Source organism: Pseudorca crassidens, chromosome 15 (assembly GCF_039906515.1).
Source record: "Pseudorca crassidens isolate mPseCra1 chromosome 15, mPseCra1.hap1, whole genome shotgun sequence".
Lineage (NCBI taxonomy): Eukaryota > Metazoa > Chordata > Mammalia > Artiodactyla > Delphinidae > Pseudorca > Pseudorca crassidens.
Genome location: NC_090310.1, coordinates 14,091,098 through 14,118,747, shown reverse-complemented (window position 1 = coordinate 14,118,747; position 27,650 = coordinate 14,091,098). Strand labels below are relative to the sequence as shown.

General features: G+C 41.1%; 1 protein-coding gene across 3 annotated transcripts in view; it reads left to right on the top strand.

The window, feature by feature from the left end:
- LOC137206838 (S-adenosyl-L-methionine-dependent tRNA 4-demethylwyosine synthase TYW1) overlaps positions 1–27,650 on the top strand; it is a 206,152-nt gene that overhangs the window by 139,985 nt on the left and 38,517 nt on the right. For 2 of the 3 annotated variants that reach the window (XM_067705973.1, XM_067705972.1), the window contains exon 16: positions 15,944–23,445. The exons of the other annotated variant lie outside the window; for it this stretch is intronic. In XM_067705973.1, coding sequence (XP_067562074.1) covers positions 15,944–16,165 — 222 coding nt within the window. In that variant the 3' untranslated portion in view covers positions 16,166–23,445. Of the gene's footprint in view, positions 1–15,943; positions 23,446–27,650 lie in introns of those variants that run through there. 3 annotated transcript variants of the gene reach the window in all.

Here is a 27,650-nt window from a genome sequence, read left to right as displayed (position 1 = left end):
TTTATTATGCCCTTCTTTCTGTTTACTTTGGGTTTCTTTGCTTCTTGTTTCTTAAGATAAGGGCTTCGATTATTGACTTTTCCTCTTTTCTAATGTAAACATTTAATGCTCTAAATGTTCTTTGGCCCATGGATTACTTAGCAGTTTGTGGTTTAGTTTCCTAGTGTTTGGGGTTTTTTTTTTCCTGTTGTGTTTCTGTTATTGATTTCAAGTTTGATTCTCTTATAATCAGAGAACATATTCTCTATGATCTTGGTTCTTTTAAATTTGTTGAGGTTTGTTTTGTGGACTAGGATGTTGTCTATCTTGGTAAACGTTTTGTGTGCGCTTGCCAAGAATATACATTGTGTTGTTGTTGGGTGAGTGTTCTGTGAATGTCTATTTCATCCTGTTGGTTGGTGGTGGTGTTGAGTTCTTCTGTATCTTTGCTGATTATATAGTTCTATCAGTTACTGAGTGAGAAGTGTTGAGGTCTTCAGCTGTAAGTGTGGGTTTTTCTATGTCTCCTTTCAGTTCTGTCAGTTTTCGCTTTATATATTTGGCAACTGTGTTGTTTGGTGCATACTCATTTAGGATTTCTGTATCGTCTTGGTGGAGTTGACCTATTTTTCATTTATGTAATGTCCCTCTTTGTTCCTATAAATTTTCTTTGCCTTGGAGTGTACAATATCTGACAGTAATATAGCCACTTCTGCTTTCTTTTGATTGATGTTTACATTGTATATCTTTTCTGTCTTTTAAATTTCAATCTACCTATATCATATATTTGAAGTGAGTCTCTTAGAGACAATATACAGTTGGCTGGTGCTTTTTTAACGTACCCTGCCAATCTCTACAGGGTTTCCACTGAAACAATAGAGGGGGGTTGGGATGGCAGGATTCCCCACTGCACCTTCTCTGACACCTCCCCAGCAGAGGGAGGGAGAGGGTACAGCTCAGTACAGCTGGGCGAATGTGGAAATCTAGGATCCCCACTAGGTGTTTGCTAACTGGGGTGAGAATGAGACCAGTTTTTCTCTTGGCCTAGGATGGTTATTATGTAAAAATTTTCTGTCTTGCTTGGCTGCCCTTTTCCTAGTCCTTTGGCTAGGGAGGCTTAATCTGAGGCTTAATTTTTTTGTTTTTTTAATTGTGAGTGCTCATTGGTGTTTCTAGATTGTGGGCTTTAACCAGGCTTCTGAATTCTCACACCCAGTCGAGGATATATGAGCCAAAATTAAAACCCAGGGAACGTATCACTACGTTCCTTAGGTCCTGCAGTCCTTAGCCAACCTGCCTTCTTATCTCCACCTTTCAGAGCCTTCTTATGTTTGTTTTATATATAATATCTAGGGGTTTTAGCTGTAGAAATACATTTGTCCAGAACAGAAGACTTATGACTAGACAGTTTTGACATTTATTGTTTTTTGTTTACTGTCTCCCCAGTGAACAGTAATAACCAGTCCACTTGGCACTGTTTGTTATTATTAGATTATTTGCACGTAAACTCATTTTGTTTGCTTATGTTAAAAGTGTCACCCAGTATGGTTGCATGGCTACCTCTGTAGTGTTACTGGAAAGGTTTTTCAGAAACTTATATGAAAAGATCTTTTCCTAATCCTAATCAGACCCCATCAAATCCCATTTAATAATTAGGCTAGCAATTTGCAGATGAATGCCTTTTTAAGGGTAGTAAAAGCAGAGTTATAACCAAAGGAAAAAGACAAAAACAAAATCCACAAAACAGATCATTTAGTCTACAAATAATTGAGGGTGGGCATTGACTATTCAACATCCTCTTTGTTTTTGCTGCCAATTCCAAGTTTATTGTTTCTCTGCTGTATTTTTGAAACACATGCCATCTTACAGAGAATGCAAGAGAAAAACCTAAACATTTTATTTGGTTTTAATGGCCTTCACAATCAAGTCCTTTCAGTTTCATTTCACGCCCACTCCCTGGGCCTTTACTAGACATTGCCATGTTGTTTCTTTCCTCTGTGTATTTGCCGAAGGTATCTCTTCTGCTAGACCTGCCCTCCTTACCCCACTTCATCTGGTGAATTTCTGCTTTTTAAAACTGTAAAACAAACCTCCTTGGGGACCACTTCTTTCAGAGCTATATGCACATTTGTAAGGCTGTTTTCGCTAAGAAGTTAGGGTTCCTGGAACACAAGGGCTGTCATTCCCAGCACCTCCTAGGGTACCTGTTACATATTAGATTCTCAGTGTTTGTTTAGTGAATTAACAAGCTCTTCACCTTCATTTTCTTTCCTTATTCATTGTCTTGCCTTCTGAAATCAGAGACATTGTTCCATCTTCCTTGCTAATTTTGGTAACTATTTACCTTCTTCCTTATTTATTTACTCATTCATTTATTCAATGAATATTTACTGTTGAGTTTGCTATTTTATAGGTCATCAGTAACCTGCTAGTTGTCAAATCCAGTTGTTTTCTCATTCACCATTCCTCTATTTTTTCTGCAGCAGGAAACTGATGCCCATTCATGCTTTTGAAAGTCTCTCCTGCCTACTGTACTGTACTTTTTTGATTCTAGTAAAGTTGGCTAGTAAAAATAAGAACATTGCCAGAAAGTGCAGCATTTAAAATCCTCAAACTGTGGCCTTTCTTTCTTTACCCATTTAAAAAATTTGAAATTCTCTCTGAACCAGGATAGCTCAAAATGTAAGGTGAATTGTAAATGAATGAATAAATGAATGAATGAATGAATGAATAAATAAATAAATAAATTCTAGAGAGACCCCAAGCATGGATTGACTATATTTAGTTGACCTTTAAAGATCCTGCATTAAATTTGCAAGGTTTTCACAACATGAATTAGCCTCTGGAGAGTTTATTATAATTTGTATTACTCTGTCCATTCCCAGAATACTCTGTGATCATTTGCAGTGCAGTGTGATCTTTTCATTGCCATATGCTACACCACATGCAAAGCATTTCTGAATTCTAATAGTGGAATATTTTTTTAATGGATGATTACTTTTTAATATCTCTGTAGAACAGTTTTGTTATTTAGAAGTGATGTTCAGACTAAACAGAAACATAAAGGAGTTTCTGCTGTTGATAAGAAGTAGGTTTTTTAAGTGTGTGTAAGAGTAGATGGGAGTAGAAAGTTCAGTGAGCATCTCTGACTTTGAACAAAGGAAATATAAAAAAGACTCATATTGAGATAAATAAGTCAGCATATTCCAGTTCCAGGGTTGAGCTAGAGGGACAGAGAGATGACTACAGATAGTTGGTGAGTGGAGGGTCAGCCTGTCTGTGTGATTTGGAGGGGCTGGCTGGGAGAAGGAGGTACAGTCAGCCCTCTGCTTCTGGGTTTCCAGCCTAGCAGCTTAAATGTAACTGTGGTCCTATCAGTGTGCAAACTAGTAAGACCATGATGAATCTGATATACTTTGATCATTTTAGTTCAGAGATGTGAAGTCCTTTCTACATATTGGTAATGTCCAATTATAGTGGTTCACTGTCTGTGGAAACCAAGTGGTAGGTTATATGCATGGCTTGCAGAATCCACATAGCATTGTTTTTAAACTTAATTCCTTATTATTTTAAAATAAACTTTATGTTTTAGTACAGTTTGAGATTTACAGAAAAATTGAGAAGATAGTACAGAGGGTTACCGTGTGCCCTGGATTGGCCTATTATTAACATCTTACATTGGTATATAGCACATGTGTTACAATCAATAAACTAATATTGATACATTATTATTCACTGAAGTCCATAATTTAGATTTCCTTAGGTTTCACTTAATGGCCTTTTTCTGTTCTAGGATCCCATAACTTTGAGGAGTAGTCAGGAGGTATTTTGTAGGATGCACCACTACTGGAATTTGTCCAATGTTTTTCTCATAAGATTTGCGGTATGGGTTTTTAGGAGGAAGATCACAGAGGCAGAGTGCCATTTTCATCACATCATGTCAAGCTCCCTTGATTTTGACCTTGATCAGCAAGCTGTGGTAGTGTTTGTCAGTGTTTGTTTTCCCCTCTCCCTTTCTGTAGGAAAATTCTTCCTTCCCCTCTGCTTCGGAAGAAGTGTATATTCCGCACATATCTAAGGAGTGAGAGTTCTACTCCACATCCTTGAGGGTAGAATATCTGCATAAATTATTTGGAATTCTTCTGCACAGGTTTGTCTCTTCTTCCCATTTATTAATTTATTCAATCATTTTTATATCAGTATAGGCTCATGGATATTTATTTTATAACTTTGGGTTATAATCCAATTCATCTTTATTACTTTTGCCCAAACTATTCTAGCTTTGTCCATTAAGAGCTCTTTTAGTTGGCTCCTGTGTTTCTTTTACATACCCCCATCAATGTGTGTATTTGGGGAGGGCGGGGTTTGTTCATTTTGAGCTCTTTTCTTTCTCGCACCACAAGAAGCTCCAGGCTTATCTTGTATATTTCCTGCCGCAGTCCTAGAATCAGCCATTTCTCTCAGGATCTGTGGTTTCTTTTATTGGAGAATGGTGTTAGAAACCAAGATCTGGGTGAAGGTGTGCTCGTTGCTACTAGGGTGTTGTTTGTTTTAGGCCCTCTTAGATGACAGAGCAAAGAAATAGATGTGTGTGTATCAATACTAACCTTCGCATATACACGTGTAGGTAAATATTTCTATAGGTACCATTTGTATCTATATTAAGCTAAACATACTGATGTCTCAGACTCTAATCTGTTACCACATGACTCATCCTAGTCTCCTCTCCTTGCTTATTTATAAATTCACACTCCAACAGTGAGACTCTAATCCTAGCTCCTATTACCAGTCATCTGTTTACTTAATTGTTCGATTCCAGTATACATAAAATATATAGCAGTATCAGAATTTTTAACCCTAGAATACAGTGTTTATGCTTAGTTTCTTTTGCCTTTAGTCTTACAGGCTCCACTTACTTATAAAATTACTTAGGTCAGTGCCCTTTCCACCCCCTCCCCTTCACTGAAGTTATTTCACACATTTGTAATTTAGTAGACTCTCTTGTCACAGTCTGCTCCTCTTCCTGGGTTCCCCTGACCTCCTAAATGACTTTTTAAACTTGCATACTTTAAGGTTCAGTATTTGTGTTATAAAGTTCTGTAGGTTTTGAAAAGCGTATAATGGCATGGAAACATGAATGAACATATTTTTCTTACGCTTGTTTGCCATCTGTACATCTTTGGTAAGGAGGTCAGATCTTTTGCCCATTTATTTAATTGGATTGGTTGTTTTGTTATTGTTGAGTTTTAAGAGTTTTTAAAAGATATTTTGAATACAAGTCATTTATCAGGTATGTTTTGCAAATATTTTCTCCCAGTCTACGTGACTCGATTCTTCGTTCTCTTACCTGTGCCTTTCTCAGAGCAAATGTTTCTCATTTTAATAAAGTTATCAATTTTTCTTTCATGGTTCGTGTCATCAGCAAATAGAGGCAATTTTACATCTTCCTTTCCAATTCTGATACCTTTAATTTTATTTTTTTCTTGCGTGATTGCTCTACCTAAGACTTCTGGTACTGTGCTGAGTAGGAGTGGTGAGAATGAGCATCCTTGTTTTGTTCCTGATCTTAGAGGAAAAGCTGTCTGCCTTTTACCATTGAGTATGGGCTTGTCTTACACAGCCTTTATTATGTTGAGATATGTTTCTTCCCTGCCTAATTTATTAAGAGTTTCTATCATGAACGGATGTTGAATTTTATCAAATGCTTTTTCTGTGTCTTTTGAGATGATCTTACAACTTTCAAAATGTACCTTAGACTTAAACATAAACTATAACTCTATAAAATTTCTAGAAGATAACAAAGGACATTATTCCCTTCCTCTCTCATGGCTTCTTTTGCTTCTTCACTTTCAAACCACTTGTTATGGCTGCTGTGGCCCCAATTTAGCTCAAGCATCCACCACCACTTGGTTCCGTCTCAAGTGCCAAATTCTCAAGAGAAGACTTGCCTATGTGTAAAACCATATTGTCTTTGAACAGAGATAATTTTACTTCTTCATTTCTTATTTGGATGCTTTTTTCCTTTTTCTTGTCTAATTGCTCTGGCTAGGACTTTTATATATGTATGTCTGTTGATCTAGTTGATTTATTGTATTGTTCAAGTCCTTTGCTTCTGTAGTTATCTTCTGTTTGGTTGTTCTATCCATTATTGAGTATGAGATATTAAAGTCTCCAACTATTGTTATAGAACTGTCTATTCCTCCCTTCAATTCTGTCAATATCTGCTTCATATATTTTGATGATCTGTGATCAGGTACATAAATGTTTATAATTGTTGTATTGTCTTGCTGTACTGAACCTTTTACTGATATATAATGTCCCTCTTTGTCTCTTGTAACCTTTTTGATTTGACGTCTGTTTTGTGTGATATTAGTATAGCCACTTCTCCTTTTGGTTACTATTTGCATGGAATATCTTTTTTCATCCTTTCACTTTCAACCTATTTTGTCATTGGACATAAAGTACAGCACTTGTAAACAGCATATAGTTGGATTATGGGTGTTTTTGTTTGTTTTTTGCGGTACGCGGGCCTCTCACTGTTGGGGCCTCTCCCGTTGTGGAACACAGGCTCCGGACGCACAGGCTCAGCGGCCATGGCTCACGGGCCCAGCCACTCTGCGGCATGTGGGATCTTCCTGGACCGGGGCACGAACCCGCGTTCCGTGCATCAGCAGGCGGACTCTCAACCACTGCGCCACCAGGGAAGCCCTGGATTATGGGTTTTTTAATCCGTTTTTCCAATCTCTGTTTTTTGATTGCAGAATTTAATCTTTTTACACCTCTGAGATCAGAAGCAGCAGTTGATGGTCAGAAGACAGATCCCCAGTGTTTGGAGGACAGGGTCCTCAGTGCCCACCCTGTCTCCCACAGGCTGCATGCAGGCTGCTCCAGGAACATGTTTACAGCCGCCTGCTGTGGGCATGGGGAGTGAGGGGTGGGTAGCTACTGCCTGTCTAAACTGAAATTAACTACCATTTACAGTTCAAACCTTCGCCTCAAAGTTGCAAACCTTCAGTAGACTTCAGAGTTCCAAAATAGTTATGTCAGGCAAGATTCTGCCAGTATAATTTTTGTCTGGGTTGAGAGAAGTCTTCCTAATGCTTCCTACTGCACCACCTTCCCAGAATCCTGTACTCTTATATTTTAAAAGTTTTTACTCAGGGCTTCCCTGGTGGTGCAGTGGTTGAGAGTCTGCCTGCCGATGCAGGGGACACGGGTTCGTGCCCCGGTCCGGGAGGATCCCACATGCCACAGAGTGGCTGGGCCTGTGAGCCATGGCCACTGAGCCTGTGCGTCCGGAGCCTGTGCTCCGCAACGGGAGAGGCCACAACAGTGAGAGGCCCGCGTACCGCAAAAAAAAAAAAAAAAAAGTTTTTACTTAGTTTAATTCTGAAGTGAATTGACATTGCTGTCCTCCTTCAGCACAATTACAGGGACTTTCCAGTACTCTTTCCTGCAATTAATGCACGTTTTGATGGATCCATGTAAATCTCACTTGCATCCCAGTTGTTCCTGCTGGGTTCCGTTTCCTTCTTAATGACGTAAGTGGTAAACTTAGTCCTTTTTTCCTCTGAAACATCTTTATTTCACTTTTGCTCTTGAATGATAAATTATCAGAGTAGAAAACTCTAAGCTGAGGTATTTCCTTCCAGCACTTTGAAGGTATCATTTTGTTGTTTTCCAGCATAATCTTTTCATTATCTTCTAGTATCTTTCATCATCAGTGAGATGTCTGGTGTCATTCCTTAGTTTTAGTGTCTGCTGTTAAGCTCAACAACCAGTAACATTTATTAAGGTCACTTTGATAACACTATGCTTGCATTAATTCATTTAATCCTTAAAAAAATCTTATGAGTCATAAATATTATTTTTCCTCATGTTCCAAAGGAAGAATCTCAGGCCCAGAGAGTACAGATCTTCTCCAGGGACAAATAGGGCATAGTTAGAATTCAATTCCATATCTTTCAAAATTCAAAGACTACTTTGGATCACTACATTATACCATCTCTCAAATGCTACAGAGCAGTCAGACACGGTGGGGAAAGGGAAATGTCCCTTGGAAACAAGGTGCAGTTTCCCATCCCACGTTCACCAAGCAGCATCTCCTTAATCTTCACCACGATCATCAACACTGAGAAAGTTTTTGCCGAATTTGAGGCCCTGTAGGTAATTAAGCACTGATCACAGAGGCCTCCCTCTTGGATATATAAACTCACAATCTGTAAAGGGAGGGAATGAAGAGATGTCACCTCCCACACCTTCCCCTGTTGGAATAAGAAGGGAACTGTATGTCTCCATTAGGGTTTCATGCAGTGTTTTCCTAACAAAATCTACTGACTGAATATTTTCCCCGCTGTGTTACATGTGGAACTCATTCTTATCGGAGACCTGATTGTTCCCAGTAATTACTTTCAGAAAAATGTCAGAGAAAATTGGCAATTTGGTGATACTACTGAGAGGACTTAGCTCTACTCCAACAGGATGGGGGATTAAGATTGAAACTCCAGAAACTGAGTTTCCAGATAAAAATTTTTTAATTGCACTTGGATATATCTAGAATTCAATTGCATTGTTGTAGTTTTGCCTCTCAAAATGGTTCCCCAGGCAGCTGTGCCATGGGAATGCTACTTATCACCAGTAAACTCAGAAAAAGGTGGCAACTCCTCTCAACGTCTCACTGTCACAGGCAGTCAGGTGCACTTTGAAGTCTGTCTTTGGGATCTTTGCCTCCTCTTACCCAAAGAACAAACAATGCAGTTGTAGCTACAACAGGTGAGAACAAAATTCATAAACCTTGGAAATTCACTGTAGCACTCTTTTTTTTGTATTCCAAAGTCACTCTCCCTGTAACTACCTTAGGACTCCCTCTACTCCTTCCCAGTTAACATGTACTTCTGAGTTCTGAGAAGGTCTGGCAGCGCTCCTGTTCCATCCTTTAACCAGTGTTTTTCTAGTTGTGTGGTTGCTAAGTATTACTGTATGTTTGGAGGAGCCAACTACTAAATAATTGATACTAAGATCACATAAATTCTTCTTAAGAGTATGAAAACGAAAATGGTATGTATGATTCTTATTTTTGTATTATTCTACTTTGTTCTCTATATGTGGACTTTGAGGTCTGGTTATCCAATAAAGGATTAATTTTACCCAAAGAAAGGGCTGACATTTGTCCTCAGCTTCCAGGAGGTGATTTCTAAGCTCTTGGAATGTCCTGCCTGACAAGAGTGTCTTTGCTCATCTGGAGGCACATTGGGTCACACTAGATCGTCTATGCTGAGAATGTGGTTTGGGGTGGGGGCTTTGGTCTCCACAAGACCTGCTCGACCTCCAGAGAGGCTGGAAACTAAGGTCAGCCACTCAGCAAGCAGCTAAGTCTAGGTGCACAAACCCCATTAAAATCCCTGGACACCAAGGCTCAGGTGAGCTCCCCAGGTTGGTGGTACTCCACGCCTGTTGTCAGACATCGTTCTGGGTGAAGGTAGCATGTTCCAGGACTCTACTGGGGGGAACGTCGGGAAGCTCCTTGCTTGGAACTCTCCTAGGCTCTGCCCATGTGCCTCTTCCCATGACTGATTTTAATCCCTATCCTTATGCTGTAATAAGCCATACTATGAGTATAACAGCTTTCGGTGAATTCTGTGGGTCCTTGTAGTGAATTGTCAAACGTGAAGGTGAGCTTGGGAACCCCTAAATTTGCAATTGGTGGCAGAAGTGGGAGTGGTCTTGGGGAAACTCCTGAACTTTGTACTGGTATATCTGTTTTCAGATCCCAGCCTCACTGTTTTTCATTTTTCTTATCTGCAAAATAGGGGTAACTCTGTTTACAACGTTACTGTGGTAGCTAAATAAAGTGACATATATAAAGCATCTTCGTATAATATAGGATTATATTATAGGATTATATATATATATATAACATATAATAAAGGATCTTCCCTAAAGGTGCTGATCATTTGATTTTTTAATAAAGAATACTACAGTATCATGTGGAAGAATATTTGTACAGAATACCTACGGTGATGATTTTTTGCTTGTTTTTCTCTGTTTGCTCTTCATGTCTTTACTTTGTATTATGGAAGATGAGGGTTAAATTTTCTTCTACCTTTTCTCATCACACACTTCCTATTCTCCCACCTTCCCAGCATACATATGCCATAATTTTATGCATTATTATGACCATATGAATAGTATTCACTGTTGAGCAGTGCAATCTTTTATGATTGCCATTTGTTTCTGGCACAACTTTTTGGTTTTCCTGGAGTTAATATTTGTCTTTTTTTGTGTGTGTGTGTGTTCTATGTTCTTGAGCTAAATCAACTCTTGAACTCTCTGCCATCATCTATTTCTCCTTTCAGACTTTCAGATGTGTTGAATTTTCTATCAGGTTCATCTTTTTAAAGGAGTCTCTCCAGGGGCACTTTCTGACCCATCTACATTGGACACACAGCTGTCCTACTGGGGTTTCTTTTAGCTTTCTCCTGTGTGGGGTATCTTGTTCCTGTTTTTTCAGGTCTCTTTTTAATTTACTCCCTCATTCAAGTGAAGCATCCTCCAGAAGATTCCTGAGAAAGGGTATGTGGGAGGTGCAATTTATTGAGACTTTGAATTTCTAAAAATATTTTTATTCTCCCTACACATGTGATTGATAGTTTTGCTGGATATAGAATTCTAGATTGGAAATTATTTTCCCTGTGCAATTGGAGCCCTGTCTTTAAGTTTTCAGTGTAGTTGTTGAGAACTCTGAAGGCCTTCTGATTCTTGATCCTTTGTACAGGACCATTTTTCCTTGTTAGATTTCCCTTTGTCTCCATTGTTTTCCCTCCGTGAAATTTCACTGAGATGGGCCTCAGACAGTATGTCTATTTTCATCCATTATGGACCCCTTCAGTCTGGAAACTCGTGGCCTTCACTTCTCAAATTTTTTCCAGAATTATTTCATTGAGGTACCTCTATCCTCTTTCTTCTCCTTCTTTTCAGGAACTCCTATTATTTAAAAATTAGGTCTCTTGGGCCAGTCCTTAAATTTTCTTTTATATTTCTCTCCTATTTTTTATCTTTCTTTTTTACTCTACATTCTATGAAATGTTTAACATTTTACTTCTTAACTTTCTCAAGAATCTTTCATTTCCATAATTTTAAAATCTAAAGTCTTTTTCATTCTTTGAGTGTTTCTTTTTATAGTGTAACTTTTTAAAATGAATACAGTAATCTCTCATTTCTCTGAGGATAATTGTTTTAGTTTAGTTGTTTGGATTTTTATTTTGTCATTTCCTCCCTACCCTAGGCTCTGTTTACTCTGTTACTCTTTTCTTTTTGTTTATTTTATCTCTCTTCCATGTTAGAAGTTTTCCTCAGATGATCGTCAGTTGTCTGCTCATATTTAAGTGTGAGACTAAAAAGAGTACTGAGAATCCTAAGTGTGTACACTGGGCTTGACTTTATCTTAGAGAAATCTACCTGGGCCGTTTCCTGAGGGAAGCCAAGAAGTCTTCATGGCCACCAAGCGTCAGGAAGCAGGGAGTAGGGCTGTTCTGATCTCCCATTTTCAGTGTGACAGCCCTGTTCTCCACTGTACCTGCTGTCCCATAGTCCATAGGTTTTCTATTTTATTGTCTTCCTAGAATAAACCTCTTGTCTTCTTTTGGGGGGTGGGGTGGGTGGATTGGGTAGGTGCTCAGCTGTGTGTATGTCCAGGGGGTCAGAAAGTTGAGATTCTAACAATTTCTTAGAATGTAAACCAATCTTTGGGCTCTTTTTTTTTGGTGGTGGGGGTGAGTTGGGGCCTCTTCTGCCCCACTTCCAGGGGTGACTGGCGCTACCAGTTTGGGGCCTTTGGGGAATTCTGAAGCATAAATTGGGTTGAATCTTGGATTTTTCTGTTTGCTGGTTTAGGATTCAGCTCTCTTGGGTCTGCTAAGCCAGTTATTGCTTATCTGTCATCTTTTAAGCTTCTAAAAGTTTGCTACTGTTTTCTCCTCTCCTGACCTCTTTGTTTTTATAAGTTACATATCTTTTAGAAATACCTTTACAGTCATTTTAGTGAGATTTTAAGAAGAAATGAAGCAAATGCCTGTGTTTAATCTGACATCTTTAATAGAACCTTATTAAACATTTAAAATAATAAAGGCCCTATTTGTCATCATTCTGTTTAATGAAATTTTCCAAGTGTGAAAGGTATGGAAGTAATGAGAACACGGCCCTTTGTACCACAGTTTGATTGTTCTAGGTGGTGGGAGCCTGTAGAACTGGCCGGTCTGACCAGCAAGACCACACACACATTCTCAGCAGCGTGGCATCGTCTAGTCAGGCCATACCATATTGCGCTTGTGGTGTATTTTTGAGATCATCTGTGACCTTTTGAGTTTATTTGTAATTCTGCATAGATTTCCTCTTCCCTTACTGTTGGATTTGAGGAATTCTTGAAGCAGGGTGACCTCATGTCTCAGCATACTTAACCTCAAATTTTGTGATTTGGGGTTTCATTCCTCTGTTTATGCAGCTCCAACTTTCAGCTTTATTTTTGTGCCAATCACACTAAAGTTTGCCCTTTTAGCTTCTGCCTTTTGCGTGGAATATTTTGACTTTTTCTGAGCTATTATTCAACACGATTATTCTCACATTGTCTTGAGAGGGGGGGTATGTGTGGATGCAGTTTTGTCTTAGGGGTTTTATAGCTCAGCGTTAATTTGAGAGTAACCTACAGTTACAGACTTAAGGTTTATGTCCGTTCAAAATTCCTATGTTGAAGTCTTAACCACCCCACCCCACCCCCCCAACCAGTATGGCCATATTTGGGATGGGGTCTCTAAGGCAGCAGTGAAGGTTAAATGAGGTCATAAGGTGAGGCCCTGATCTGATGGGGTTGGTGCCCTTATAAGTAGACACCAGAGTGCCCCCACCGGCATCCTCTGCTTGTGCACATACTGAGAAGATGCCACGTGAAGCCAAAGTGAGAAGGGGGCTGTCTGCTGGAACCTTCACCTTAGGCTTATAGCATCGAGAACCATGAGAAAATTAACTTTTGTGGTTTAAGACACCCAGTCTATGGTATTTTGTTATGCAGCCAGGCAAACTGATACACCAGCCTTCTGTCACATTTACTTGGTCTTCTAGTTTGTTTTTTTAGACATTGGCAGTCCGAGTTGTCAGTTGACAGATATTAGCTTATAGTTGTCATATCCATGCAACTAATTTCTTCTGTTTTAAGCCAGGGTAGAGCTCTGTAGTTAGGAGCCCAGATCTTCAGGCTGCATCAGGTTTAAGCCAGGGTAGAGCTCTGTAGTTGGGAGCCCAGATCTTCAGGCTGCGTTAGGTTTAAGCCAGGGTAGAGCTCTGTAGTTGGGAGCCCAGATCTTCAGGCTGCGTCAGGAGTTAGGAAATCAGTGCAGTGGGTTGCAGCTGGCAGTTTTTAAATGAAATACGTTGCCTATAGTTTTGTGAAAGTTGTGTTTCCAGAGTATGTGTATGTGAATGTGTATACTAGATCAAGATGTAAAATATGTTTCTTACTGTAGGTTGTGGCAAAGAAAAAAGATTTTAAATCTATTGCTGTAGTCCAAGCTAATCTTTTAGTTCCTCTTGGAATATCCATGGCAAGTGATTCTCGTCAGAGTTTGAGGGAAAAGGAAGACCAGAATTGTGGACACTGAGGGTTCAGAGTTCAGACCTAGAGCTCTGAACCCCGAAATGGAAAGACACAGGGAAGAGGAGAACATGGTATCTGTGTAACTCGGCAAGCGAAGCAGGGAACCCCCAGGAGGACTCTTCTTAGTGGGGCCAAGCTCCTGGGGGCTGGCTGTGATTTACCACCTTTCTCTGCATTCCCAGAGTGCGCTCACTGCACACACCATGTTATACTATAACTAGTTTTTAATTGTCTGTGACTGGGCCACGTCCATAGTTGGCACTCCATAAATGTTAGTAGGAGGGAGGAATAAAAGGTAGGCATTGTTATCGGCCTTGTTTTACTGTCATCCGAGTTAATGCCATGTTTAATCCTGCACTGGTTGGGAAGTAAGCCCACTTCCAGTCACGTGTGAACGTTGTGCCCTCTATCATGAGTGCACTGTGAACAGAGTCCACACTATTCTATGGAGCCAAGAGCAACAAAATTCCATCCTGTCTCTCAAGATGTCAGGAGAACAGGTGGAAATGTTTTCATTGTATGGACTTCTAGCTTTATTAAGAGAGGTAAGGAGGAAGAGGTTATAATACGTCAGGAATAGTCATGAAACCAGCAGCCTTGGCAGGATGCAGGGGGAACGGGGGAAGTGGCTACGGAAGCAAGTATAATGTGCTCTTTTTGGGCGAGTTCAGGGTGCAGTGAAGGCCTGTGGCAGGGGACTGTCATGGTCGTCTAAAGGGATTCAGGAGGACTTCCCAGAGCAAAGGACATTTATGAAGAGATTTGAGGCTTAAGTAGTAGGTGTTAATCAAACAGAGGTAACAACATAGGAGTCACCAGAGGGGGCGGGTAGCTCATGAGCAGCCTCCAGTTGGAGAGGTGACGTTTAGACGGCATGTCCTAGGTGGTGGCGCTCTATTCTGCTGTAGGCATAGCCATCTACTGCAGCCTGCAGAAGCTGGAAGCAGCCCAAACTGGAATCAGACAGTCAGTCAGCCGGCAGACTGTTGCCGACTTCTAGAAGTGAGGCCCTGCCTTAGGGCAGTGGCAGGATGTGGCCTTGGAAGTACAGCTAAGGAAGAATTGATAAGGCCTGACCATGTTTGGGGTGTAAGCGGCCAGGGAAAGGAGGGACACCTTTGACTCTAGTTTTGAGGTTCAGCACCCGGGGATGACAGTGATTACTTTCCTAGTGGTAGAGAACATTTGAGAGCAGTCAGCCTTGAGAGGGAAAATGGTGGGGAATGTGGATTTTACATGTTGAGTTGTAGAATTCATAGAGCTCTTAGGGCAACTTTTCAAGGAATGGTCTTATTAGAAGAAAATTTTTCATGATTCATAGGTAGACTAAACTTTCCCATTTATGTGGCATCTTTTCCCTTAGAAAGCTCCTAGCTGTTGGGTAAAAAATTAGATGTTATTTAAATACAGCATATTTTAATATTCTAAATCCAGGAACCTAAATATTTTCAATATTTTTCTCAGCTAGGACATGAAATTGTTACTTACCTCGGTTCATAATCAGGTTTTTTTAAAAAACGGTGGCATAACAAAGATTTGTCCATTTATAAATCAAATATCAACGTATTATACATTGACACGATTGAATGCCAAGTGGTTGCTTTGAATTAAAAGCCTTCACAGTTCAATTTGTAGTTCCTTCAGAGCCTCCTCAACTTACATTGTCTTTTCTTCATTCGGGATCATTATTCTACAGTGACTTTTGAGAAGCAATTTTCTTAAAAGAGTACAAATTGGATTATTCCCCTTTATTGAATTGAAATTCTTAACAGGGCTTTCCGTTAATGAGATATTGTATTCATGTTAGGCTAAAAGGGCTAGTTTGAGTCATTAAGTTAGCGTTTCAGAATTAGAAAGGCATCAATTAAAGCTTCACTAATAACTCAAGCAAAATTTAGTAATAAAGGGATTCCACTAGGTGCTGCTAACACAAGCATGAAAATTCATACCAGGGAAAACTGGCAACAAGAGGAATCTGAATTAGCTTGACACATGATAATGCCGAAAACGTCATTAATCTCCTTCCAGTGATACTGCTCAAGATAAACACATCCTTGACTTTCAGTTCTAGAATGTATTCTTTATTCAGCGACTGGGTCTTCCAGGTCCAGCACGGAAGTGGTCCTAAGGGAAAAGAAACTCTCCTTTGACTGTGTATAGAACATTCTGCTTTGATACGGAACCATGTCTGGAGCGCAAAAGAATTTTCTTTAACGTGATAGGGAAAAAGTATCAGGCTCATTTTTGATTTTTTGATGCTTACTTGACATTTTTTATGGGTGTTTTGAGTTCTGACCTGACTACTTTTTTTCTTGCCAGTTTAAGATTGGCAGAGAATGGTGGACGTGGATTGATTACAGCCGCTTCCAGGAGCTCATCCAGGAATATGAAGACAGTGGTGGATCCAGAACTTTCAGTGCCAAGGATTACATGGCCAGAACTCCTCACTGGGCGTTATTTGGTGCCAGCGAAAGAGGCTTTGATCCCAAGGACACAAGATATCAGAGAAAGAACAAATCAAAGGATATATCTGGATGTTGAGATTATCTGAATTTAGGATACCGAAGGACACAAACTGATTGCCCCAGAAGGTTCTCAGACTCCACTGTGATTTTTCCAAGGACAAATTATATTTCACATAGAGAAGGGTGTAAGGGGACGCAAGTCACATCCTTAGGCTCAGGAGACAGCAGCCACGCTTTGAGTGCCTGGGACTCAGCCTCACTGTCTCTTTCCAGAACTCAGTCCCTTTTCTGAGTTTACTTCTGAAAGAAAATCATTTTGAGGGGGAAGTACACAACCTTTATTAGTTTTGAATTATAATTAGGAAGACTGCCTAGAATGCCAACCATGGGAGTGTCGTGCAGAGTGAATTTCTGTTCCTTTTCCCCTGTCGTGGGCTGTTGGCCTTTGTCAGTTGTACTACCCTGAGGTCAGTGTATCTGCTTCCTCTAAGATCTTCATCCCTTTCTTACATCTTAAGATAACACTTCCTGAAAGTAATTTGTCATAATTCTCAATTATTTTATTTTTTATTTTTTCTCAATTATTTAAAATACTACATAGATTTCTTTAAATATTCATTTAGTACCAACTCTTTAGAAACTGATTTGGATCTAAAACTGTACTAGATCTCATTCCATTCCCATACAGATTGCCATAGAAAGTAGTATGTGAGCTGGATTAGAGTAAAATCTCTCTTCTGTAAGAGGAATTGTCATATGATGTCACTGAATAATTAGTCTCACAAATTAGTGAAACAATGAGTACAATTTGTTTTTGGTTTGAAAAGTAAGTGTTTAAGCCTCTCATCACTACACATGTAGCAGGTTTCCATCTTCTTTCACTCTTGTAGCCCTAGCTACTTTCTGCAATCTGTTCTTTAAGTTTCAAGTTTTTTCCTAGTTGAAAACATCACTAAATACTCAGTAGTTTTTAAGAAGTATTATAGTTATTTAAAAAATGCCTTTATCCTAAAATTTTAGTAAAATATCTTTTGTGAAGACTTGGACCACACATTTTCTTTTGAGCGCTTATTTTAAAGATGCTTCTAGTCCCATGGTTCTAAGCCCTGTCAGACCCATCTCCTCCTTATATTCCTCCTCTATTCTCTGCTGAAGTAAAGTTCATAATAATATAATCTACTTACTCATGTAGTTGAAAACTGGGCACTGTATTTATTTCTAAGTGATAGAGTCTCTCTGTGCCATAGGATGAAATCAGATGTTCTTGAAGTCACCACATCTTCAAGCATGCGTTCAGTCTCCTGTTGACCCCTGACACAGACAAGAGATAGGAGTGGTCCAGGCCAGTGAGGCAGGAGCTCACTGAAGCTCAGATGTGTTAATGGTCGTTGAGTAGAGATGGAAAATCTCTATTCAAACCTTAAATTAGAGGAGAGTATTAAAAAGCAAGAGCTCATGCTAAGGAGCGTACAGATGGGGTCCTGTTTGTGACAGCTAACTGGGCACACAGCTGTAGGAAGACCCCTCTGGGGCTGCCGTAAGGAGCAGGGCAGGCGGCAGTGCATGCTGGGCTTTGGACCGTCCCTCAACCTCTTTTTCAACCGGGCAACGCTGCCTTTATTTTTTATGCATTGAGGTTCTGCTCAAGATTTAATGTGAACGAAGATATTCTGTTGCTTCAAAGAAAAAAAAACAAAAGCAAACCTCTCACCACCAGAATGAGCCCTCCTGACTCCATTAACTTTAGGCACATAAATGAACAGTTTTTCCTCCCTCTGCCACCCAGGAAGTGTTTGCTTTATATTTAAAAAAAAATAACATGGTATATTAATCCCAGTTCACAGTCACAGCAGAAAATTTTAAATGCCTAGGGGAAAAAAATACAGTGGAATCTGGATGAAAAAAATTAAATGTTTGCTGAGCAGTATTAAAGTAGAAGAGATGGGGAAGCTTGAATATTCTTAGAAGGTGAGCTATTTGAAAAATAGCATTCTAGATGTCCAGTGGAAGTTATTGTTGGAGTTTGAGCAAGCGATTCTAAAATTCTGCCGAAAAGCTAGCCAGGTAAGAATAGTTCCAAGATTCTAGAAAAATAATTATTCAAGGAAAATTGCTTTACAAGATATTAAAGAATGTTGTCTAAAATAATTCAAACAACATGAAACGAGATCAGCTTCCAAAATGACAGAGTGAGAACCTCAGTGAACTCACTCTCCCTCTAAAACAGTGAAAATATGGGCAAAACAACTAAAATCAAAGAATTTTAGAACTCCAACAGTTTAACCAAAGCTTTGCCGTGAGCTGAAAATCATCTGTTAAGAGAAACTACTGAACCTTAATAAAATTAACAGTTTACTTCTCATCAGAAAGCATGGAGGCCAAAAGGCAGTGGAATGGTATCTTAAAAGAGCTGGAAGAAGAGACTTTCAACCAAAATTTCTATGCCTATTTTAATCTTCCTTCAAAATTAAAGAAGAAATTAAGACATTTTCAGATAAGCAAGAAGTAAAGAATTCATCACCAGCAGACCTGCCTACGAGGAGGAGTCCTCAGGGCTTAATGAAAGTACGTTAGGCTTGAAACCACGTGAAGAAATAAACAGCACTGGTGGAAGTAACTACGTAAGTTTTATAGAAGACAATATAAATGTACTTTTGTTTGTAACTCTCCTATCTGTTTTATAAGATAGCTGCGTAAAGCAATATTTATAAAACTGTATTGATGGACTTAGAATGTATAAAGATGTAATTTGTATGACAGTAATAACATGAAAGAAGTGTGAGGGGAACAGAGGTATATTGGAGCAAGTCTTGACTACCCACTGTTGAAATTAAGTGGGTATGTTTCCAAAGCAGATTTTTTAAAGATGCTAATTGTAATCCCAAGAGCAGCCACTAAGAATAAATTTTAAAAGTTATAGTAAAAAAAATACGATTCTGCTCACAGTTTCAATGTGTGGATTTTCCACCCCCCCCACCAAACAGTTCTCCAACACCAGCTGGGTGTCCTGCAGTTTAGCTTAATTGTGACACTGTCTACCTGGAGATAGCATCAGATCCCACAGGTTAAGTGCTCTGCCCCCCAACTTCAGATGTCAGTCACAAGTCCAGGTTGTCACCTGTGCTTCTGACCAACCAGCTATAGATTGGAGGTTCCCGTGGGTTTGATAAATGTGCTAGAGTGGCTGACAGAACTCAGAGAAACATTTTCCTTACTAGATTATTGGTTTATTATAGAAGGGTATATATAACTCAGGAACAGCCAGATGGAAGAGATACACAGGGCAACGTACGTGGGAAGGAAGATAGGGCCTCCATGCCTTTTGCAAGCACGCCACTCTCCCAGATCATGTGTTCACCAATCTGGAAGCTCTCCAAACCCAGTCCTTTTGTTTTTTTTTGTTTTTTACATCTTTATTGGAGTATAATTGCTTTACATTGGTGTGTCAGTTTCTGCTTTCTTTTGGGTTTTTATAGAGACTTCATTACATAGGCACGATTGATTAAATCATTGACCATTGGTGATTGACCTTAATCTCCAGCCTCTCTCCCCTCTCCAGAGGTCCAGGGGTGGTTCTGAAAGTTCGCAACCCTCTAATCACTTGGTTGGTGGCCCTGGCAACGAGTCCCCTTCCTTAGGTTACCTAAGGGCTTTCCAAAAGTCGCCTCATTAACATAACAAGACACACATTGTTTTTGTTATTGTTGTCATCGCTTAGGAAATTCCAAGGGTTTTAGGAACTCTGTGCCTGGAACTGGGAGAGAATAAGTATATTTAATAATTTAATATTTATATTTAAATAATGTATATTATTATAAATCACAATATCACAAAGAAATGAGAATTTAAAAGGTACACTAGAAAATATCTATTTAGAAGACAGTAACAAAACGACAAAGATCTAAGACATTCAAAAAACAAATAGCAAAAATGTCAGGAACAAATCTTGCCTTATTGGGTTAGTATATTATGTAAGTAGATTAAATACCCCAATCAAAAGAGGCAGAATGTATTTTTCTTTTAAATCCAATTATATGCTGTTTGCAATAGACACACTTTACATTCAAAGACTAAAAGGATCGAGAAAGGTATACCATGGAAGCAGTTACCAAAAGAGAGCTAGAGTGGTTTTACTAATATCAAAAAAATAGACTTTAAGACAAAAAAAAAATTGTTAGTGGGGACAAAAGGGACATTTTATAATGATAAATTGTAATTATTTTAATTATTTATAATTACACCTTACTAGAAAGATGTAATGATTTTAAACATGCATGGACCTAACTAACAACAGAGCCCCAAAATATGTGAAGTGAAATCTGACAGAGTTGAAAGGAGATGATTCAGTAGTAATTGGAGACTTACATAACCCACTTACAATAATGGATAGAGCAACTAGGCCAAAGCCCAAAAAGGAAGTAAGAGATTTGAGCAACACTATAAACCAAGTACACCTGAAGGCCTCCATAGGACGCTCCACCAACAACACATTATTCTCGAGTGCCATGGAACATTCTCCAGTATAGACCATATGTAAGATCATAAAACAAGTCTCAGTAAGTTTAAAAGGATTGAAATTATGCAAAGTATAGTCTCTGACCAATGGAATGAAATTAGAGATCATTAGAAATCAACAGCAGAAGAAAATTTGGGAAATTCATAAATATGTAGCAATTAACCAACGTCCTAAACAAACAATGGGTCAAAGAGGGAATCACAGGGAAATTAGGAAAGACTTTTGAGATGAATGAAAATGAAAATACAACATACCAAAACTTATGGGATGCTGCTAATATAGTGCTTAGAGGGAATTTTTTTTTTTTTCTTCGATACGCGGGCCTCTCACTGTTGTGGCCTCTCCCTTTGCGGAGCACAGGCTCTGGATGCGCAGGCTCAGCGGCCATGGCTCACGGGCCCAGCCGTTCCGCGGCATGTGGGATCTTCCCAGACCGGGACATGAACCCATGTCCCCTGCATCGGCAGGCAGACTCTCAACCACTGCGCCACCAGGGAAGCCCTGCTTAGAGGGAATTTATAACTGTAAATGCCTACATTAAGAAGAAGATACATCTCAAATTAATAACCTTCCATCTTAAGGAACTAGAAAAAGAAGAACTAAACTCAAAGTGAGCTAAAGGAAAAAAATAATAAACACTAGGGGCAGAAGTAAATAAAAGAAAGGAAAGAAAAGCAAAAGAAAAAAATTAGTGAAACCGGAAGTTGGTTCTTTAAAAAAAATCAACAAAATTGGCAGACCTTTAGCTAGACTCACCAAGAAAACAGGAAGATGCAAATAGCTAAAATCAGCTATGAATGCACAACTTTCTGAATATGCTAAAAACTATACACTTTAAATGAGTGGATTTTAAGGTATATGAAATATATCTCAATAAAGCTTTTTTTAAAAAAGCACAGAGGCAAACCTTAATGTTTATGAAAAGCAGTATAGGATATAAGATAAGGAATATAGGATAAATCAATGGAGATTTGGGAGAAAAATTATGTAGTTTTGGTCTTTATACTAAATAGCAAAAAGAGTCAAATGAAACAAAAAGCTCAGAAGAAACCTTGGGTGACGAAGGCTTTTCTGGACCAATGGCTTTCCAACTTACTCATGCATCAGAGTCACTCGGAGGGCTTGTTAAAACATTTGTGGACCCCACTCCAGAGTTTCTGATATAGTAGGTGTGCAATACAGAAGAATTTGCTTTTCTAACAGGTTTCTGGGTTATGCAAATGCTGCTAAGAGACCACACTTTCAGAATCCCTTGTAGATATAAAAACAATGTAAGAGATCTAAGGACAGGGGAAGAAGAACACTGCAGGTAGAGGACTGAGCATGCTCAAAGGCCACGTGGGGAAGGGTTGTGGCACATTTGAGTAGCTGTAGGAAGGCCTCAGTGGCTGGAGAATGCTGCAGAAGATGTAGGAGAAGACCAGGCCACGCAGGGGAACCGGGAGAACATAACAGTGATGACTCAGGGAGATGCAGGCCAGTCTAAGCCCTAAGAGCAATTATGCAAAGGAACAGCATGATTAGATGTGCATCTTAAGAAGATCACTGTAGCTTTGGGTTAGATAATGGCCTGGAAAGACCAAAAGGGAAGGGGATGAGTTGGTAGGTGTTCTTGTAGAACAGGCCAGAAGTGATGGCCCGGGTGGTAGCATTTGTGCAGTGCACGCCCCTGCATGCTGACCCTGGTGGTTGGAATGGAGGGCAGTGGGTAGATTTGAAAGAGACCTTAGGAGGAAACACTGGTGGATCTGGCCACAATTTGGCTAGATGGGGGTGGGGGAGTGTGGAGTGTGGGCAGGCAGGAGGAATGAGTCGTCAAGGATGACTCCTGGGTTTCTGGCTTGAGAACAGGAGAGAGGATGGTGGTGCTCTGTAGGCTGAGACTGGAAGAGGGCCAGGCCTGTGGGAGATCCTGAGTTCATTTGTGGACAGGTAGGCTTGGAACTGCCCAAAATTTCCAAGGGGAAGGTCAAGCCAGCAGTCAGGCATACAGGTCTGGGGTGGAAGAAATGTGTGAATCTTCATGGTGTAGGTTATACTTGGAGCCTTAAGGAGGGCGGACGTCATCTTCGGAGAGAGTATAAAATGGGGAGGAAGGGCCGTGTCTCCAGGAACTCTAGCAGGTAGGGGTGGGACAGGGAAAGAAGTCCCCTGACAGCTTCAACAGGGGAGACATTAGAGTAACCAGGCCTGTGGAGTCACAGAAACCTGGGGGAGTTGGGGGGCAGGGACAGATCAAGAAAAGACTGGAGAACAGTTCCAGAGGCCAGTGAGAAGTGAGCCAAAGAGGATGACAGCAAAACATCCCTTGCATAGGGGTCCTCATCAATACTTGTAGTGCAGTGCTCGCACCAGTGAAAGTTTTTAATGACAGAAGATGTTTATGATATAACGCTAAGTTTAAAATACAGAATACGAAATCGTAGTTATCACCTTAATTATATAAAAATCCTATGTATGAAGCAACATATAAATGGATATGTATTATCTTAATTAGCACAATAAAAGTTATGAGGGAATGTGTTTTCTACCTTGTAGAGTCAGACTCTAAGCTTTTTCCTTAAATAAGATCCTGAAGTTGGAATTCAGCCTATAGTTGGAGTTAAATATATTCAAAACTGCATATTTTGTCAGCTGAAAGATTCGTCTTTTTTTGTTTGTGTGCTGGGTTGCTTTTCTCACTTTTTATTTAAATACAAATTGATGAACCCCTCCCCGGGCACCGTTGATTTAATCTAAGTCGGCAGTGACTAATCTTGTTGGCTCTTAGCCTGCTTGGTGTTTTTGTCCTTTACTGATTTCCTTTCATTCATTATGAATAAAGTACGCTACTCTCATGACTAGGTTTTGAAGCTGTTTGGTACCGTGTTGTAAATTTCACTGCCTTTTCTGGAGAAAAAGACCCTCTTGTTTGGAAGGAACCCTAGCGTGTTTAGATTTATCCTCACCGATTTCAAGAATTCCAGCTTAGATGTTAGAGAAAGAGAACTTATAGTGGCCGCAGACCTCAGTCTAAGGCAGGATGTGTTTGCAACGGGCAGTGAGGGAAGCTATCAACTTCCGGGTGAGACAGGAGCATGTATTTGTGCAAAATCGGAGCAGGCAAACATCTTGTGATTCCTTCTCTAGTTTCTGAGAATTCTCATCAAGACCCTGTGAAGCTCCAGCTAATGCTTTCACTTTTCTCTCATTGAGGAAGTGAATTAATTGTGCAGCTATTAACTGGCTCTCATTGAGGACTACTAGATTTGTACTCTGATTGCTGGCTAAGGAGAAGTGGGAAAAAAATCACTTGGACTGTTGAAAAATGGAACTTTTTTTTTCAGCAACTGGTCCCTCCCCTCCCCGTTCCTGCCAGGAGGAGCTGCAGTTTCCTGATCTGCCCCCCACTCAGGCAGGAAGAGGGCCTGGGATGTCCCCCAATGTGGGACCCCGGCTCACGGAGGGATTAGGAAATGCCAGTCTCACCGTGTTCACACCCCCCATCTGCCCCCAGAGAAGGGGGAAGTGAGGCCACAGAGAGGAGGGCTCAGGAGCATCACGCTGGAGCAGCGGGGCAGAAGGGCTTCATGAGATCATGCCAGCAGGGTTCAGCTCACCCAAGCACTGCACTGGGGGCGTTCGGCACATCTGGCTTGAGCAGGGGAGCCCTGAGGTCAGGTTGTGGTGTCTGAAGGGTGCGGGGTGGCCTTGGAACTCTTGCCACTTACCTGCCGCGCACAGAATAGGGATCCCTGGGGGCAAGGCTTTAAGGCACCTGGCACATTTCTTGCCAGGACCTTGGGCTCCTCTGACTAGTCCGGCCCCTTCCCAGGAGACCAGAAGTCAGCACTTCCTTTGTGCCACAGTCTGAGCCCCAGTGTGGGGCTGGGAACTGGGATTCAGGTCTGAAGAACAAGGCCTCATGAGTCTGCTGGGCAGCGCAGGTGAGGAAGGCACAGCTCTGAGGCCACGGGAGCAGGTTCCTGGCAAGTGTGTGCTGTATCTTTGGGGTTGGAGTGTTTGGCGTGGCAGATGGAACCCAGCGGCGTTCCTCTGGGGGCTGTGCTCTCCTTAGCCCCCAGCCTGCACACGGTGCTGGGGGGACACATGATCAGAGAAGGAATACCTGGCCATTTATTGAGAGCCCTTCCTACTGATAACTGGAAAAGCTTATCAAAACTCCAGGCTCTTGTTCAACTCATCCAAAAGAATTGGGGCAAGGAACACAAAACACAAAGGAAGAAACACACACACACATACACACACACACACACACACACACACACACACGCACACACACTGAGGCTGAGGAGCAAAGAAAACAAAGAAGCAGGTTATGGAGGCAAAGAACACACTCAGAGAAGAGTGCGGGCGTCCTCATGAGCAAGGGGTGCACTGCAGGGTTATTTATTTATTTAAAAAAAATATATTTGTTCGTTTATTTATCTTTTTCTTTTTGGCTGCATTGGGTCTTCCTTGCTGCACACGGGCTTTCTCTAGTTGCAGTGAGCCAGGGCTACTCTTCATTGCGGTGGCTTCTCTTGTTGCAGAGCACGGGCTCTAGGAGTGCGGGCTTCAGTAGTTGTGGCACATGGGCTCAGTAGTTGTGGCACATGGGCTCAGTAGTTGTGGCTCGCGGGTTTCAGTAGTTGTGGCACGCGGGCTCAGTAGTTGTGGCTCAGAGGCTCTAGAGTGCAGGCTCAGTAGTTGTGGCGCATAGGCTTAGTTGCTCTGCAGCATGTGGGATCGTCCCGGACCAGGGATCGGACCCGTGTCCCCTGCATTGGCAGGTGGATTCTTAACCACTGTGCCACCAGGAAGTCCACTGCAGGGTAATTGATTCACCCTTTTATCTTATTTTACCCCTTTGAATGGATGGGGGTCTTTTGATTAGGGGTAGATTATTCATTGAGGGGAGGGTTGAGGTGGGGCCTGGATTGCACCAGGTTGCATCAGCGCATTTGTCTCCTGAAGCCACCGCATATGTGCTCTAAGAGCTGTTTTCCCTTCAATTGTCCCTTAGTAGTCTAGTGGCTACACGTGGAAGGTTGTACAGGGTCATTAGCAACCTGTGCATTTTTATTGCACATGCTCCACGGTTTCCATGGTCAGAATTTCTTGTGCAGATGCTACAGAGGTTCTGTTTTAGATGCCATTCCTCCACACGTCATGGCCTCATTAAGTGCAAACCAAGGAGGTGCCTTTGCCTTCTGCCTAATACCTATGCACAAGGAGGCTGTCCTTGGGCCCGGGCCTGTCTTTCCTGCCTGACTACATGCCAAGCTCTGTGCAGGACCTCTGCCTCCAGGCTGGGGGGTTAAATGGCAGGCACTGGTCAGAGCTGTAACTCCCTGCCTCACCCCAAACTCCGCCTCCCTCCTTCTGTCTAGCCAACAGACAGGCTGCCGGAGTGAAAGTTCTCAAATGCACATCTGACCATGTCCCTCCCAAAACCCTCCCATTCCTCCTTTAAGCCCGTTGTCAAGTCCACGCTCCTCAGCCTGACACACCTCACCACCGGTCCTGTGGAATAGCTCGTGCTGCTGCTTCCATCTCTAATTCCCATCCTTTCCTCCATCCCCCTGACCGGCTCCTGCTCAGCTTCTAAATTCAGACTTTTGAGTTTGCAGTTAACCTCATTCAGATGATTTCATTGGCTTGCTCGTTAAAGTACACGTTGGCCTTAAGTTTTTTCACCCAAGGCAACTTAGCACAGAGCTTTTCAACACATTTCCAGAACTCCTAGACTTTGAGCATCTTATTGAGTAAGATATTACCCTGGTGGCAGTGCATCCTTATTCGTATCGCCCTTTTTTCAGGATCAGAGCCTTGGCTGTGATGGTCCCCAAAGGACAGGAGCCATACCGAGCAGGTTCAAGTGGCTTAGACGCACATGCTCAGGAGTTCTGACCTCTGGGTTTATGCTCAAGCCACAGAACATTATTGATCACTCTGTACTTTACTTGAAATGATTGATAGTTGGTAACAAAACATGGGCAATATTTTCATGTTTGATTTTTAGGTGGTTTTGTCCTCTCATTTTTCTAAACTGGTACTAGACGGAAAAAGATGTTTATACTATAGAGTCCCGAACTGCTGTCATGGCATGAAAGCATGTAGCAGTCAGCATGCTCTCTGCTACCAGTAACAGAGTTAGTGGTTTTGAACTAGTGGTTTCAAACAGTAGGGATTTTTATTGCCTCATATAAGCAATCTGGAAGTAGGTGGTTTCCAGGTTGAATCTAGGGATGAATAATCGAAGACCCAGGCAGTTTCCAAGCTTTCCACCACACCCTTTAGGACATGTTGACTTTCGTTTTCAGACTGTTGCCCCATGGTCTCAAAATGGCTGCCAAAGTTCCAGGCATCACATTCTCTCACAGTTGTGTTCAAAGCCTGGAAGGAAATGGATGAGGAAGAGAGCTCTTCTCTATTGAGTTGCTCTATTAATCAAAAAGGGAAAAACACCTTAGAGACTTCTCTTTAAGTCTATTAACCATAAATGGGTCAGTTGACAACCTCCAATTGCAAGGGAGGGGGAGAGCACAAGCATCTGGCATTTTCAGCCTCTAGTGTGGGAGGTAGGTACTATTAGGAGCGAAGAAGGTAGACAACAACTCCACCTGCTGCAAGAATATATATCTTGTGTGTGTAGTTCACCAACACACCAAACAGGTATGGAGCACCTGCTGAGGGCCAGGTTCTTGCTCTGGGTGCTGGAAGAGGAACTTCACATTGTAAGACTCGGTCCCTGCCCTGTCCAGGAGAAAAGCAATACCCATGAGCCAGAGATTAAAAATCAGCAAATTAAATGCAAAGTAGTCTTAGAACCTGGGAGTAGGACTGAGAAACTAGCTTTGTCTTGGAGAATGGAGAGCTTCATGGAGGAGGTGACATTTGAACTGTGTCTTGAAGGATGAATGGGAGTTTACCAGAGGAAGAAGGCAAGTAAAGGCCATTTCCGGCCAAAGGGCAGCACGGGCAGATTCAGAGCTCTGAAAAAGCCTGCTTTTGTTTTACTGATCGCCACCTCTTCCACCACCACCCCGGCTCTGAAGGAGAG